The sequence below is a fragment of the Mirounga angustirostris genome, unplaced genomic scaffold (assembly GCF_029215605.1).
Source record: "Mirounga angustirostris isolate CCGP_5_RB_7025 unplaced genomic scaffold, mMirAng1.0.hap1 SCAF_6, whole genome shotgun sequence".
Taxonomy (NCBI): Eukaryota; Metazoa; Chordata; class Mammalia; order Carnivora; family Phocidae; genus Mirounga; species Mirounga angustirostris.
In genome coordinates this window covers 126,183,996-126,201,488 of record NW_026991714.1, presented here as the reverse complement: position 1 = coordinate 126,201,488, position 17,493 = coordinate 126,183,996, and the positions used below count along the sequence as shown (strand labels likewise).

General features: G+C 45.2%; 1 protein-coding gene across 1 annotated transcript in view; it reads right to left on the bottom strand.

The window, feature by feature from the left end:
- The window catches only part of CNNM1 (cyclin and CBS domain divalent metal cation transport mediator 1), a 59,513-nt gene extending 42,279 nt beyond the window's left edge, over positions 1 to 17,234 (bottom strand). Inside the window, exon 1 of the mRNA XM_045878589.3 lies at positions 15,340 to 17,234. Within this exon, the coding sequence (XP_045734545.1) occupies positions 15,340 to 16,903 (1,564 nt within the window). The 5' untranslated portion in view covers positions 16,904 to 17,234. The remainder of the gene's footprint in view (positions 1 to 15,339) is intronic.
- Positions 17,235 to 17,493: the final 259 nt, after the last annotated feature.

The following is a 17,493-nucleotide window of genomic DNA, read 5'->3' as shown; positions in this document are numbered from 1 at the left end:
ATGGTACAGCCACTTTGGAAAACAATGTGGAGGTTCCTCAAAAATTTAAAAATAGAGCTACCCTATGACCCAGCAATTGCACTACTGGGTATTTACCCCCAAGACACAGATGTAGTGAAAAGAAGGGCCATATGCACTCCAATGTTCATAGCAGCAATGTCCGCAATAGCCAAACTGTGGAAAGAGCCCAGATGCCCTTCAACAGATGAATGGGTAAAGAAGATGTGGTCCATATATACAATGGAATATTACTCAGCCATCAGAAAGGATGAATACCCAACGTTTACATCAACATGGATGGGACTGGAGGAGATTATGCTAAGTGAAATAAGTCAAGCAGAGAAGGTCAATTATCATATGGTTTCACTTATTTGTGGAACATAAGGAATAGCATGGAGGACATTAGGAGAAGGAAGGGAAAAATGAAGGGGGGGAAATCGGAGGGAGAGATGAACCATGAGAGACTATGGACTCTGAGAAACAAACTGAGGGTTTTAGAGGGGAGGGGGTGGGGGGATGGGTTAGCCTGGTGATGGGTATTAAGGAGGGCACGTACTGCATGGAGCACTGGGTGTTATACGAAAACAATGAATCGTGGATCACCACATCAAAAACTAATGATGTATTGTATGGTGACTAACATAACATAATAAAATTAAATTAAAAAAAATAAAAAATAAAGCAACAGTTCTCAACTGGGCTGGTTCGATGTCCCCCACCCCCACCCTGAGGGGACATTTGGTAATGGCTGGAGGCAAATTTGAGTTGTCACACTTGGGGCGGGGAATGCTACTGGAATCTAGTGGGGAGAGGCCAGAGATGCAGCTAAGCATCCTGCAATGCCCAGGACAGCCCCACTACAAGGAATGTCAATAGTGCTGAGGTTGGAAAGTGCTTTAAGGAGACAGAAAGTCAGCAAACGGTGGCAATACCACAACTATATTTCAGTGTTGGAAGAAGTGGAAATATTCTCCAAGGGTTTTTAATAAATATAGCCTCTAGATGGTTTAGGCACATCACAGAGAAGACCTCCTAAGGCCTCTGTTAGCATATGCCTTGGAAAAAAAAAAGCAAATAATTGATTTGCTTCTTTTCTCTTTCAAAAATAGCTACAGCACTTTGCTAAGCTAACTGTTCCCAAGATAAAATTTAGAAGCTAAGACAAAAGCATAATTGCTTGGAAATAGAGAACTAAGGAAAGCAGAAATCATTTTATGGTTTTATGGGTTTTGCCTCTCTTATGACCTTCACCTTGTAAAATACATTGACATTTGCTACCTTTTTATTCTCCCTGGTGTCCCTGCAGCATCTTTTATTCATTTAGTAGACAGCATCGAGTGCCTCTTCTTTCTTACCTTGGTCTTGGGAACCGTCTACCCTGGAGAGTGCCCTGAACTCCAGGTGTGTTCCTGGGAGCAATAGCACTGAACCTCACCTGGGTGCTTGTTCAGAATGCATGTTCTCAGGTACCACCTCTGACACCCAGAATCAGGACTTGGCGGTGAGGTGCAGTCCAGACAGCTGTTTCAATGGTATCCCAGGTGACTCTCACGCACACTGAAGTTCGAGAAGCACTGCTTCTGACACTTGCTACTCAACGTGTGGCCCCCGGACCAGAAGACTTGGCGTTAGGGGGAAGCTTGTGAGAGCTGTGGCAACTCAGCCCCATCCCTTCAGTCTGAGTCAGAATCTGCATGTCCTCAGGATTTCCAGGTGGTTCTTCCGCACATCTGAGTAGGAGAACTGGTCAGGACCCTGGTTTCCTTCCTACCCTTATGACTGTTATTTTTCTGTTTCCACTGCGGATTCCTTCATCCTCACCTAAAGATAAATACATCTCAAAGGCTCTAGCTCAGTGATTCTCAACCCTGGCTGCAAGTGGGAGTCACCTGGGGAGCTTTAAAACCTATTGATTACCTGTATGCCACTCGCAGAAAGTTCTGATCTAACTGGCTTGGGGTGCAGTCCAGGCATTGGGATGTTTAAAACTCCTTCAGGTGTCTCTACTGGGCAGTTAAGAGTCTCTGCTCCAGTCCTTGATCCTCTGCTCCCCTCTTCTTGATTACAGATCCCAGCAGAGCCCATCACTTGAAATATCACCACCACCTCTCCCCTGAGGACTCAATTTATATCTCAGCATCGTGTCTACTTTGATCTCCCATCCTGTTTTAAACATTTTACCTGAGCTGTCTCTTTGTCTTGTCAAAATCACTTATCTCAATAGGATCACATGATCTTCAAGGGCCATTATCCTCATTCTTCCTGCCTCTTCCCTATAGTAAGTGGCACTATCAACCGTCTAGTTACCCAGGGTCATCACTCAGGAGTCACTTTTTACTTCCTTTTCCTTTGTTCCTATTAGGAAACAAAATCCCCGCATTCTTGCAATCTGCCTTTTCTTCCTTCATTTTATCAACAAGTATTTATTAAATGCCTGCTATGTACCAAGCACTATTCTAGGCACTAGAAATTCAGCAATAAACACAATGGACAAAATCATTGCCCTTCTGTAGCTTACATTCTAGTAACTTGGGGTGAGAGATGATAAGCCAAAGAAATACGTAAAATCTACATCACAGCTCTAAGGGGAAAAGGAAAGCAGGGTAGAGCAATGAGGAAGTGTGTGGGTGTTACAATTTTAGGTAAGGGAGGGCAGGGATGAAGTCCCTGAGAAAGTGGTATTTGAGTAAAGATCTGAAGGCAGTGAGGTGGGGAGCCCTGTGGGTATCTCGGGGACACCTTTTGCAGTAGAACAAGAAGCAAAGGCCCTTAGTTGGAAGTACTACTGATATGCTTAAGGAATAGCAAGGATGCCAGTGGGGTAGCTGCTGAGTGTGGGAGAGGACAATAGTAGGAGCCAAGGTCAGGGAAGGGAAGGGGTGGTTGTTGCACCTGCAATAAAGCCTGCAAGGCCTCTGTAAGGACCTGGCTCTTTGAGTGAGATAAAACCATTGTACAGTTTCACGTGTGTGTGTGTGTGTGTGTGTGTGTGTTTTGACAAAAGAGTGATGTGATCTGACTTATGTTTTAAAAGGCTCTTCCTAGCTGTTGTGTTAGGAATGGACATAAAGTGGGCAGAAGTAGAAGCACAGAGACCTCATATGAAGCTCTGGCAGTCATCCAAGTGAGAGATGGGCTGTGGTGAGATATAAGCAGATTCTCTGGATCTGTTGAAAGCAGAGCCTACATGAGGGATTGGATGTGGGGCAAGAGCAAAAGAGAAGTTTGGGCCAGAGTAGCAATTTACAGAGTTTGGAAATATTGTATGAGGAGTCAGTATGGCACCAATAGCAGAAGCTTAGTTTTGAACAGTTTAAGTTTGGGATGCCTTTCAGACCTCCAAGTGGAATGTCAAGTGGTAGCTGGAAATAGAAGTCCAGAGTTGATGATATCTTTGGGAGAATGAGAAATAATCATTTGGGAGAAATAATTACAGGAGTGAGACTAGACAAAGAGATCCATTTCTGAGCCCTGGGGTGTTCCAACATTTAGAGGTCATAGAAATGCAACATTCCTGCAACAAATACTTGAGCATCTGATATGGGTAGGCCCTGCACCAAGTGCTAAGGATACATCATTGAATATGACGTAGGAGGAACCAGTAAAGGAGCCTGAGAAGGAACGTCTAGAAGGTAATGAAGTCTCAGAGGTTTTCTCCATTCCAATTGCAAGTGCACAGTCCTTAATTTCCATGTCCTCATCACATCCTGGACAACTGCACTAACATCCTAACCAATCCTCCTTTTGTTTTCTCCAACTCCAATCCATTCTATCCACAAAAAAACAGACTGACTGCCCCCAAACAGCATTTATGAGCTTATTCCCCACTTCAGGAACATGTACCAGTTCCCAGGAAGGATCATTTCTGAAGTCTTCTTGCTGCCATTAAAGGCCTCCATGGTTTTTTGGTATATACCTTGCCTTCTTTCCCACTACCCTAAATGGATTGTGTTTATCCCCCAAAACAACAATTGGTCCAAGGATACTCAGCTAATAAATGGTAGAGCCAATATTTGAACTCAGGGAACTGAACAGGACCCACCCACCTGGGGTTTGTGGAAAGCTTTAAGACAACTAAACGAGACTGGATCCTTGAACTTCAGGCCTCTCAGACTGAGAGCTGGTCTTAGAGGCAGCCCATGGGGCCAGTTTGTGTCTCTCTAGGTTCAGGCTAAACATAACCAGGATCCTCAGCTTAAAAAATCACCATGATGACCCAGAGTGATCTAGCTAAGCTCTGACTGATGGTGACATTCGCAGGTCATGAACCAACCTCAGACATGAAGAAAGACACTGAAAGGCAAATAACCCTGGTCTAAGTTGCCTAGAGATCATACAGTTCTGGGCCAGTCCAGAGGCTCTGGCCGAGCTAGGTTGGTCCCAGGGAGGAAAGAAGTGTGGCTCTCAGGGGCTCTATTTAAGTAGGTCAGACTCCAGAGGTGACCTTAAAACCCACCCTTTTGAAGGTTATCATTCTGGTAAAAACAGCCAACAGCTACTCCAACGTTCTCCCCACTGTTTCTGATCTAAACCAAGCTGACTCCTGAGAGCACAGATCAACATTCACCCCATTTTCCAGTTTCTGCCCTAGGGGTAATTGCCATACCTATTGTTCAGAGGGTGCACACATTAACCTCTAGTCTTCATCATATCTCTGCCAAATGGGGATTGGTATTATTAATATATGAATGAGAAAACGGAGACTCAGAGAAATAATCACTTGTCCAAAGTAAACAGCTCTCACTTCTGTTCATTATGTCCAGTCACATTTACATGGGTTGGATCAGAGAAAGCACTTGTTAAACTAACTGACTAACTAGATACAATTTGTGTCATTAGATCAATAAGGTAGAAGGCAAATGGTGGAGTGTCTTGAATGTGGTGTAGTAGAGGCATTATCTTTAGCCTTTGCAGTAAACTTACCATGTAGTATCATTATTCCCATTTTGGGAAGGGAGATAAGCCTCAGTCAGAGTGGTAGAGTCACCTGCCCTAGTACACAGCTAGTAAACAAAGAAGCCGGGATCTGAGCCCAGGTGTCTAGGACTCAGTGCCTGTGGCTCCATGGCCTGAGGCAGCAAGTCACAGATGTGGCCTCTGATTCTGCCTCAGTCACTAACACTGAGCAGGACACTCATGTCTCCAGATCGCAGGTGCCTCATATACGAAAAGGGAAAAAATGCTACTGACTTCACATGCATGGTGGTGCAAAAGGAGTTAACTGTTTGGGAAAGTTCTTTGCAAATGTAAAGATTAACTATAAGGGATTATCATTGCTATTTTTATTATTTGTCTTTTCTGGGCCTCAGTTTCCTCCACCTTAAAATTAAAGGATGGGACCAGGTGACCTCCAAGGTCCTAAAATTCTCTATTATTTTTTTTTTAGAGGGGGGTGCAGAGGGGGAGAGGGAGAATCTTAAGCAGGCTCCACGCCTGAGATCATGATCTGAGCCGAAATCAAGAGTCAGACGCTTAACCGACTGAGCCACAAAGGCACCCCTAAAATTCTCTACTTTTAGAAGTCTAAACAGTCCTCGGCTACAAAAACAGTTTGGCTTTACAGGATGATTCTTTGTGATGTATACCAGAATTTTAACAGTGCTGACAGTTGTAAGTCTCTAGCATTTACAAAGGGTTGTGAACTCAATACCAGGCACACAATTTATATGTTAATATTGAAGAATTCCATTGGAATAAGATGAGAAAAAGATGTCTTGACACATGCTAGATTTTTTTTTTTTTATCTATACAAACAAATCAAATTACTTTCTATCAGATCAGGAAGAGAAACACAAAAATGTTACCGTCCCTACCAGTCCTGTAGCAACCACCTTGATTTGGAAAAACAAAACAGTACTTTTCTCTAGTTTATGAAAAAAGGCTATACTTTGTAGTAATTACCTTGCTCTACTTCATCCAAAATAGAATAATCAATACACTTCTCACAAAAAAATTTCTTGAGCCACTAAAGGCAATTACATATATATATATATATATATATATATATATATTTTTTTTTTTTTAAGATTTTATTTATTTGACAGAGAGAGACACAGCGAGAGAGGGAACACAAGCAGGGGGAGCGGGAGAGGGAGAAGCAGGCTTCCCGCTGAGCAGGGAGCCCGATGTGGGGCTCGAACCCAGGACCCTGGGATCATGACCTGAGCCGAAGGCAGTCGCTTAACAACTGAGCCACCCAGGCGCCCCTAAAGGCAATTATAAAAAAGCCAACTGTGTCACCCAGAACACCATGGTAACCAGTATTACCAGGGCATGAAAAAATAGTTGTTAGTCACTAGGATCTGAGCTGGTTGGCAGTTTGGCTTGCTAAGCAACACTGCAAAATTAGCAGAGTAACGACCCATTATCTGGAGATCTGACTTTTCACAGCTTTAAATCTGGTCCCAGAAGGAGCTACCCCAGGTCCATACACCAACCCCATGCCCTAGGCTCCCAGTCAAAGCCTAATTAATCATTTATTCAACTAATATTTATTGGAGCTTATTGTATACCAGGCACACAATTCCCAACACATATATTTACTTGATTTCTCAGTAAATAGAGGCTCTGAAAGACACACAGAAAGAGTGGTTTTGTGATGAGTGAGGTGGGGGGAGGGGTTGGCTCGAGGCCGACTCAAAGAGAACTAGCAGCTGATAACCAGGGGACAGAAAAAAATAGACAACAAATGGCTTTATAACACAGCATAAAATAACTACATTCGCATGACCACCCTCCTGCGTCATCAAGAAAAGATTAGGTTATATTTAGGATCCTTTCCTAAGGAAGGCAGGAATGGGCATAAAACATTTTAGAAATATCACCACCAAAAATGGTTAAAATATATAGCTTTGGCCTTTGGAGAGAACAGAAATTATGTTTGACAAATATCTCATTCTGCCTAGTTCCCCATTTTACTCGAAGAAAAGCATTAAGATTCCAGCATTCAAATGTGGCGTCCGCTTCTTTTCTGCCTTTATTCTTCTAGTTTAGTCTCCTGCCTCAGCTGGAATGCCCTTTCCCTTCATAATTGTTTGTCAAAATCCTTCTCCTCAGAGAATTTTCCCAGATCCTCCCAGGGAATTTCTCCCTTCTGCCTACCCCACAGATGTCTGGATGCCCTTGCCTACCTGCCAGGCTGCCCGGTACCCTTTCCATCAGGGACCTTCCTCCTTTCAGGCTCCTGGAGGGCAGGCTCTTTCCCATATTTAAATCTGCGTCCATCTCCCAGAGCCCTGGTAGCCATGCCCTCAGTGAATGTTCCTGAACTCGGCTGTCCACACAGTCACTAGGGTTAGAGGGAAGGTTGGCTGGCAGAGGTGGCACTTTCCCTAACGGATATTAAATGGCCCAGGAACCCACATGACAGCCACACTGCCCCCTTTCCTCAAAGCCTTTGCACGTCTGCCCCCTTCCCCCGGAAAGCTCTTCCTCTGGGAAACTCCTTCTTGCCACCCTTTAGGATTCAGCTCAAATATCACTTGGGGAGGGGGAGGAGTCTATCCTTCCCCACAAGACCAGGTCAGGGCCCCTATTATATGCTCTCATGCCTCCCTCTACCTTTTCTTCAAATCACTTGTTACCACTTGTAATTATTTATTGGTTAATGTAGATCTTTCTACTGCATGGCAAGCCCCAGGAGGGCAGGAGGCCTGACACAGAATAATGTCATTTGGAAGGAAGGGAGGGAAGGAGGGAGAGAGGGAGGGAGGGAGGAAGGAAGGAAGGAAGGTGAAGAGGGGGGTTGGAAGGGAGGTAGGGAGGGAGAAAGGAAAGAAGAATGAATTGAGAAGAATCCCAATTTGGAAAGGAAGAGACAGCAGACAATAAAGAGAATTGGAAGAGTTGTTATGAAAGGTCTTATTGGGCCTAGAGGTAAAACAGTTTAAGAAAGTATTAGGAACATCCACAGATACCACCCCCCGCCTTGATACCCAAATGCTTTAAGGGGTCCAGAAACACAACCCAATGTATTTGTTGTTAAAAAATGGAATTGAGATGAGCTACTATATTCTTCAAATAAGAGAGGACTCACCAAGGATGATAAAACGAGGAAATGGAATTTAACCGCAGCCTGTGGGATTTAGATTAGATAAAAAGTCTGACAATGAAGGCTGTTACATGCTGGAAAAGATAACTAAATCTAAAAATGAAAGCGTGAATTAGACTCTCGGTCAGGTTTTTCAGTGCCCCTTCCAGCTCAGATTCTATTGTTACCTCATATTTCTTTTGCCAGGCTGAGAACAAATTATTTCAGAACAATATCACATAATCATAATAAAAATGTCTACAGAAAGAAATATAAATCAGCAATTTAACACCTCGTATATCTAATTATTTCTACTTTTTGTTGTTTATTTTTGTTCTGCCTCCCTGTACATGATGGGCTATGCTTTGTTTACCGTTTGCTCTAATTACTGTTTAGAAGGTAAACATTCTAAATTCTACTAATTATTATTTAGCAATGTTTAACATGTTTTTAAACCTATTACATCTAATTATATTGGTGAAATAGAACTTTGAGTGAAAATAATTTTTTATTTTACGAAAGACAAAAAAATGTAGCACTAATGTTTTGGCAGCTTTTTATAGAATTAAGCAATGGGATGATTATTCTTCCTGCTAAAGTATCACATCACAATTTGGAGTGATAAAGCAAAACACTGACTTTTGAACCAGATTATTCCTCAGTGAAAATGTTACATTGTGTGTCTATGCCAGGAGCGTTTATTGGCTAGCTGGATCGTCTTTTAAGCAACAGATCACATGCGGTAGAACCAAAGATTGAAGAGGATACCTTTTTAGCTCCACTATGTCTGTCTTGTTCACCACTGTATTCCCAGGGCCTAGTACAGTGCCTGGTCTAAAGCGGAAGTTTAATATTTACTAAATAAATGAATGAATCAATGAATGAATGAACAAAGACTGAGTATGAAAACTGCAATAAGCTATTTTACAGCCATGATGGTCTATAGATAGAATAATCCAACATTATACGCATTATGAGGTGTTTTGTTTAGGAAGATGGTGTTACTAACCCGGCAGAGCCAAGTTGTTTAACTGTTAAACATTAGAGCAATAGCACCCAGAGGCCACTGACTTCAGAACGAATCTTTATTCCTTCTCCCTGTTCTCTGTATACGGTTGGTTTTCTCCTAAAAACAGTCTAATAAACAGAGTAAACTGTAGAAATTAAGTTCAACAAATCTTTAGGGCTCCATTTTATAAATCAGTCTTCCCAAATTATGGGACTCACTCCCAAGGAGACTACAGTGAAAATAATTATCACCATATAAAAAAATCACTCTTGGGATTAGAATGGGATATTTTATTAATGGAAGAAGGCAAGACCATGGATTTTTCTCTTTATTTTCTTTTTAAGAATTTGATTAAGGTTACTATGGGTGCTATATTTTTTAATATGACAAAATATTAGGAGTTATTATTTCAGGATAGTGGGATGATTACCTTCAGGTGATTTCCATGCTTTGTCTACCGTTCTATACTTTTCAGTTTTCTATACTGAATATGTAGTACAGAAACTTACAAACTTCAGTAAAAATTTTATAAAAGCCAAAAACCTAACCATAGTCACTCTCTTCTCCATGCTCTCATTGCATCTTTATATTTCTGTTGTATCACTTTTGTGTTAATGATTTATATACAGGTCTGTCTTATCCACATGCTACATGCTGAAACATGACTTGTGAATTGCAATGTTGTTGAAGTGGGGGGTGGGGAGAAAGGTGAGTCCAGCCTGCCTCCTGCTTTTCAAAGGGGAACACTCTTCTCCTACCAGGCTGTAGGCTCTTTGGGAGCAGGGACTGTTTCTCATACATCCAACTCTTAGCACAGTGCTTTCAACACAACAAGGGATCAATAATTGTTACAATAAATAGATGTACTAAAAAAGTGGAGAAACCATATATACAACACTTTTCTTCTAACACTTAAAATGTGCCTTTGTCCTGCATGGCCCACAATGATTGGCTGGAGATCATTAATGATGCATTTACTACAGAGCTGTACAGATCCTTTCTGTTAAAGTTTAACTCCTTCAGTTACTCATTTAGTCATTCAGCAAGCACTTACTGAAAACTTATCATGTGCCCTATCCGTTGTTAGGTGTTACAGCTACAAAGACAGATAGGATAGTCTCTGGCTTGTTCTGTGGGTGTGCAGCACTAATAAGCAAAACCAATCATGCGACCTGTTAATTCAATAAGAGAGATATGGGACAATTAAGTTGGCTCAAACTGGGCTTTACAGAAGCTTCCCAGAGGAGCTGGAGCAGGGATTAATCAGGCAATGCATGTTCCTGAGAAAGAGGACAGCATGGGGAAAGGGACAGAGGCAATAGCCGTGTGGCTGTGAAATTCAATGCTGCCCGAGCAGGGAGCTGAGGTAGGGAGTGGTGAGGGATGAGCCTGGAGGGGAAGGCAGGGAGCAGGTCAGGAGAGCACAGCTTTGACTTCATCCTGCAGGCAGTGGGGGGAGAGCAGAAGCGTTTTGTGCAGGGGATGACGTCACCGGAGATTATTCTAGTGGCAAGGGAGAGGACAGATTGGAGGGAGACAAAAATTAGAAGAAGCAAAATTTCTTAGGAGGCATTTGCACAAAAGAGTAATAGGTTTGTGCTTATATTTAAGAATCTTAGCGAACATTTATTTAGCATTTATAATGACAATTACTAAATAAGCAGTATAATGCAAAAGTATCTTATTATTTCAACCAGCCCTATAAGTAAATACTGTTATTATCCTCATTTTATAGCTAACAAAACAGGCAGTTAAGTAACTGTCCCGAGGCCAGGATGCAGTTCGGGCAGTCTGGCAGCAAAGCTTATGCTCTTAATCACTATCTCATTTCTTTAATTTTCGTCTCTCCCATTGGAATGAAAGCCCTATGCAGACAGGACTGTTGTATGTTCTCCATCATGCCGAAACAACAGATACACAGCAACTGTTTCTTCAATAAATTCAATGACTCAGCTGAATGAAAGAGTGGACTATACCATATATAGATACAAGAAATATTTTTGATGCAATTTTGGCAAATTTTTGGCAGACTTCAGTCATTGTTATGGACTGAATGTCTCTCTCCCCCGACCCAAATTCATATGTTGAAGCACTAACCCCCCTCCCCCCAGTGGGGCCTCTGAGGAAATCATTTAAGTTAGATAAGATCCTAAGGGTGGGGCCCTAAGCCAACAGGACTTGCTATACGAGGAAGAGACCAGAGCTCGCTCTCTTTGTATACACGTACTGAGGAAAGGCCATGTGAAGATGTCCTGAGAAGCCAGGGAGAGAGCCCTCACCAGAAACTGAATCAGGTGGAACCTTGATCTTGGACTTCTGGCCTCTAAACAGTGAGAAAATAAACGTCTGTTGTTGAAGTCACCTAGTCGATGGCAACTCAACAGACAAATCAGTGATTAGTAGGATGAGGGTGTGGGGTGAAGGGGAGCTTTCTCGCCTGGGAGACCGGCAGGGCAGTGGTGCTGCTGACTCGGGTAGAGAATCTGGGAAGAGGAGAGGTTGGTTATGGTCAATGGAACAACACTAATTATCCTATACTTTGGGTTCATCTCACTCAAACATAAAAAATACAGTAGAAATTAGCTACTTAAAACCATTCATTCAATAAATATTCTATTCATCCCCTTGTTATGGTGGCCGCTGTGCTTGTCCTGAGAATACAAAATAAGTAAGATTCATTGTCTGCCCTTAAGGAGCTCACAGTCCAGTAGGGAGAAATACTGTTCCTTTTAGTAAAGCTAGCATGCTAGCTAGAAAGACCTTTTTCCTTTTCCCCATTTCTAAAGACCTGGAGCTCATAAGAAGTAAAGAGGTAAAATCCCATATGGGTAAGACCTTCGGAGTCACATGACCTGGGTTTGAATCTGGGCCTTGGAATACTAGCTTAGTGATGGTCTTAGATAGGCCAAGTAACCTTTCTGGGTCTTGGGTTCCTCACCTGTAACTGCAGAGTTGTTTTATGGATCAGATAAGAGAAGATAGGTAGAAATGTTTTGTAAAATGCAATATACATGTTAGCAATCACTGTAATTATAAAAGCTCCATTTCTAACCTATGAAAACTAGAGGTAAATCAGCCAGAGGCAGCAAGCCAGAGGTGAAAGGCTGGATTTGAACTCTGTGGGTGGCAGGAGTTCTAAGGTAGAGGATGGAATGAGACTGGTGTAGTGGGAAAAGCACAGGCTTTAGGGTCTTGCAGATCTAGTTCAAATCACAATTCAGTTATCAACTGTGGGGAGTTGAATAAGTCAAGTAATGGATCTGAGCTTTAGTTTCTTCTTTTAGTATAAAATGGAGTTGATAATGTCCACCCAGGAGGGTTATTCTGAGTATGTAAAGGGCTTGGCAGGGTGCCTATCAGAGCTGTTGCTCAATTAATGGTAATTGTTCCTATTTATCATTTTCCTCCCCTACCTCCTAAGGGGTTTGTTTAGTTACTTGAGATGCAAAGAAGTGAGGGAAACAGAAGGGCTTTTATGACTTACTTTAAAAGTTATTTTTAAAGGTAAAGAAAAGTAGTTCAACTCGGCTTTCCTTTCCTAACCTATGGTGCAAACACAACGTGTATAGAAAATGACCACTGTGTTATATGGCATGAAGCCAGAGAACACTCAACTTGATACTTATTCCTTGTATTTATTCTAAGTAAATCTACCAATCACTATTAATAAGGGTTCGCTGAAGGCAATGCTTCTCAGGCTCTAATGTACACATGAGTCACCTGGGTGCTTGTTAAAATGCAGATTTTCATTCAGTGGATTTAAAATGAGGTAGGAAATTCTGCATTTCTAACAAGGTCCGAGGTGAAGCCCATGCTGCTGGTTTCTGGAGCATACCTTGAGGAAGGAGCAAGGCTCTGAAGGGATGTGGAAGTCTCTTCGTTGGCATGGTGTGCGCCGTAATTCCCAGCTTCTCTTGAGCGATCTAGCTAACTACAAACTGACTACTGATAGAACACAGACAAGCCTTTTTCAGACCAGATTTAGAAATTCTGCAGCAGGGCTCATTTCAGATCAGTACTGACTTTTTTTGAGCAGCCTACTATGTGCAAGGCACTGTGCAAGGTGCGAAGGATACAAAGGTTAGTGAGACACAATTCCTGCTTCTGAAGACTGTCTTTATTCTGACATGGTACACCCTTGTAGACTGTTAACTTTCTAAGGGCACTGTTATTGTCTCACCTATTGCCTACTCCATAGGTACTCAATAAATAGTAAATGAACGAATGAATGAATGAGTTTATAGGAGTTTCATGAAAAATATCCTCCAGTAGCACATGACAATGAGACACTATCTTAACTGCACTCTCTCTTAACTATCACGTTTAAGGGATAGTTATGTTAGAATCAGGCTGATAGGGTGGGCCCTAATCCAACCTGACTGATGTCTTTATAAGAAGAAATGATTACAACCACAGAGATTCCAGGAATGAGCTCACACACACTGAAGGATGACCGTGAAAGGACACAGAGAGAAGGCAGCCATCTGCAAGCCAAAAGGAGAGTCCTCAGAAGAAACCAAACCTGCCGACACCTTGATCTTGGACTTCCAGATTCCAGAACTGTGAGGAAATAAACTTCTGTTGTTTAAGCCACTCAGTTTATGGTATTTTGTTATGGCAGTCCTTGCAAACTAATATAGAAATTTTCACAGTTTTTATGCCCAGATCCAAGACTCCCTTCTGTAGCAGTCTTACAAAATGTATGAATAATTCTAAGAGTGGATGGATGAACCTAGGAGTACAGTGGGATCGAGTCAGGGAAGGACTTAGGGGAGACAGATGGAAAAGGGTTAAACAACAGCCCAGACTGGGCTAAAACAACTGTAATATATACACATTTCCCTCTCATTCTCATGATACCAACACGAAGTCTACAGCTAGGACTGAAAATAGGTTTTCAACTCCTCCCCCCCGCCCCCCTTTTCAGGCTACACTTTGATACTTAACACAATTTTATTTGTCCAAAAAAATTGTGGCAGGAGGAAGACCCCAGATTTCTCTTTGTATGAAGGTCCTAAAGAGTACTTGTGATGATAAAGTAATGAGACTGAACTTTTGATAATCAAAAAGATGTGTCAAGATATGCCAAATGTCCTGCTAGCCACAGGGAAGCTATATTTGAAGCTTGATTCTAAAGTCAGGGGATTGATGTTTTTGTTCTGTTTTTACTAAACATGCTAACTCATATGTACAGATGAATGCCTCCTTCAAAATGGTCATTCTAGAAGGTTCTACACTTATTCTCACCATGTCACTGTTCTCAACTCATTCCTGGAATTGTTTTCAGGGTCTGTGAGATAGTCTTCTGCACTCAATGGTGACTCTTGAAGGTGGATTTGATTTTCAAAAACAATCAAGTGTTCTTCTGGTTAACTAGGAGAACCAGTCAAACTGTGTAATCCCAAGAAGATTGACCCTAAAGAATCCAGGCTGATTTTTCTTGAGTGAATTGTACTCAACTCCAGAAGACAGTTTCTAAAGGCAAACCCCAGATGGTAGTAGATATGCTATAGACATGATAGGGGTGGAGTGGTGACTGCTCTGAAGGAAACCCCATTCATTTGTATATGCGAATTTTCTAGTGGTTCCCTTTACCAGAATATTTCCTCACATCCAGATCCACCCTCTCTCATGGAACCCCAGTTCCCAGAAGTACAAGGACCTTGATGCCTTAGTCAACTTTTAATCTGGGTCCATTTTTAATCCAACCTGGGTATTGGGAAAGTTAAATAAGGGAGAAGAACCACTAAGGTGTCTGGGGCTTACTACTCTGTGTGATTCAAAGGATGGAAAGGACCCAGAGAGAAGTTCCTGGGACATAACTTTCTGCTCCATGTAAGAAAGACATTATCAGCAGCTGGAGCTGTCCAACAATGGAGTTAGTTTGCCTGGGAGATTGTGAGTTTCCAGCCCTGGGAAGAATTTAAAAGGAAGGCTGCTTATTATCGGAGGCTGTAGAGGATCCTCCTGTACTGGGTGGGGGGCTACCCAATGATCTCCAAGGACTATCCCGAGTCCAACCTGCACAATACCTGGCAATTGTTAGATCCTGAAAAATACTGAAAGGGAATGAATGAGGCATATAGCGCATCTTGTGAGCCAAGTAAAAGGTTAGAGCCTGGGGCTCAGTCATCTGCAAGGAAGGTAGGAAAAAGTGAAATGAAAATAGCCACCAAGAGGTGGGGCCTTCCTTGAGTTTTTGCTATCATAGGAGAGTTGCTTTGCACACCTGAAACTTCACATGTTTATGAATACTTTTGAAGGGGGAAGTAGCTGAGAGAGGAGATAGACCACTGCTCACCCTTCTTAAACTCCTCCAGCACCGTGTCCAGCCGGGTATCATTGAAGACGCAGTGCAGGGGCCGGTTGTAGAAGCGAGTGACGGTGAGCAGCGGCGTGCAGTCGTCGGGGTCCACGAAGGCCAAGTCCTTGACAAACAGAATGTCCACAATGTTGTGCCGCTGATCGCCCTCGTACACGGGGATGCGAGTGTAGCCGCTGCGCAGAATCTCCGAGACCGTGGCGAAGTCGAGCACGGCGTCCGAGCGCAGCATGAAGCAGTCCCCGAGGGGGGTCAGCACCTCCTCCACCACCTTGGTGCGCAGCTCCAAGGCGCCCTGGATGATGTTGAGTTCCTCCTTCACCAGGTCGCTGTAGGGGTCCGCGGCCCGTAGCGTCTCCAGCAGCTTCTCCCGCGTGTAGAAGGTGCTGATCTCCTGTCGCAGCGCCCAGTCCAGCAGGCGGCCCAGCGGGTAGCACACGGGGAAGGCGGCCGCCATCAGGAGTCGGGTCAGACACACGCTGTGCGAGGCGATGGCCAGCCCGTGCCGCGAACACACCGAGTAGGGGCAGATCTCGGCGCCCAGAAACACGGCGCCGGTGCACACGAGCGCCGGCAGCCACGGGAAGTGAATCCCTGCCTCGCCGTCATCTTCTCCAGTGCCCCCGACGCCCGGCGGCAACGAGGCGTAGAGCCAGCCGGCCAGGGCCGCGTTGGCTCCGGCTTGGCCCAGGAGCAGGGTGCAGAGCAGATGGGTCCCCCTGCCGCGCACGGCCTGCACGCGGCGCGCCTGCTCCTGCTCTGCGGCCGAGCCACTGTTCCGCAGCACCCGTAACTCCACCGGGTCCAGCGAGAGCAGGCTCAGGCGCAGGCCGCTGAATAGGGCAGACAGGGCGAGCAGCAGGAGCGCCCCGAGCGCCCGAAGCCACGCGGGCGTCAGCAGGTCCCCGCCAGGACCGTACAGCCGCGGGCGGACGCGCAGCAGGAAGCCGCCGGCGGCGCCGTGGTGGTGCCAGGCGCGCCCGTCCCAGGCGCACAGCGAGAAGAGCTTCCCGCCACCGCCCGCTCCGCCCCTCTCTGCCTCGCCCTTGCGCAGCTCCCGCACCCGCACCTGGACTAAAGCCGAACCCGCCACGCCTCCGGGGCGCAGGGGACCCAGGACCTCCACGTCGGACGCCCAGTCGCTCTGTTCGCGGCAGCGCTGCGGCCCCGGGGGGCGCGTGGGGACGGCACTGGGCGCCACGCCGCTACCTCCCGGGGGCTCCTCGATGAACACGAGCCGCGGAGCCCAGTCGCCGGTGCCGTTCTCTCCCGGGGAAAGGGTGGGTGCGGGCACCCGCGCCGCCGGCGCCGCGGGCCCGGGCTGGAAATAGACGCGCAGGAGGAAGCTGGTGCCTTCCGCTGCGCGCAGGGTGCCCCCTTCCAGGGACACGCGGCCTCCAGCGGTGTCCTCGGGCCGCAGGCCCAGCAGCCAAGCGGCGGCGGCCGGGGGCTGAGGGGACAGGGAGAAGAAGAGCAGGAGCACAGCGCCTCGGCTGCAGCAGTCCCGGAGCCTGACACCCACCGCTGTTGCCGCAGCCGCCATCCTGCACCCGGCGCGGCTGCACGTGATACTGCAGAGAACAGAGCGAGATCTGGAGGGAGGAGGAGCCGGAGCCGGGAACCCGGCCGCGGGCAGGTCACCACGTGTGCGCCCCCTGCGAGCGTGGGCTGGAGGCGATGCGGGTTCAGACCCTGCCCCCGCCCGGGGTCCCCGCAGGAGGCCGGAGGTGGCTACGCATCACTGCACCACGCATAACCCCCGAAACACTTAGGTGTATCTGAGCGGCAGCCTAAAGAAAGCTTGGCTTTGGAGCTCGGCCTCCTGCTCCAGCAGTAGGGCGCCCCTCCGGGAGCTCCTACCCGGCAGTAATTCCCTGTCGGCCCCACTGCTTCCCCATTGGCCAGGGATATTTCCCAGCGTTTTGCCTCTCCTCCTGTCTCTTGCCTTCCCCCTTCTGGTCAAAAGATACGCGGGAGACAAGTCTTGAGTCTGTAAAAACTTTGCATTTGGTCTCAAGTCTGGTTGACCTTTTAGGTTTTAAAAATTTCCTAATTACTTAAGTTCAACTCCTTCTTAAGTTCCAAATGTCCATGAATAAGATCCAAATGTCCATAATGAATTGTGACATTACT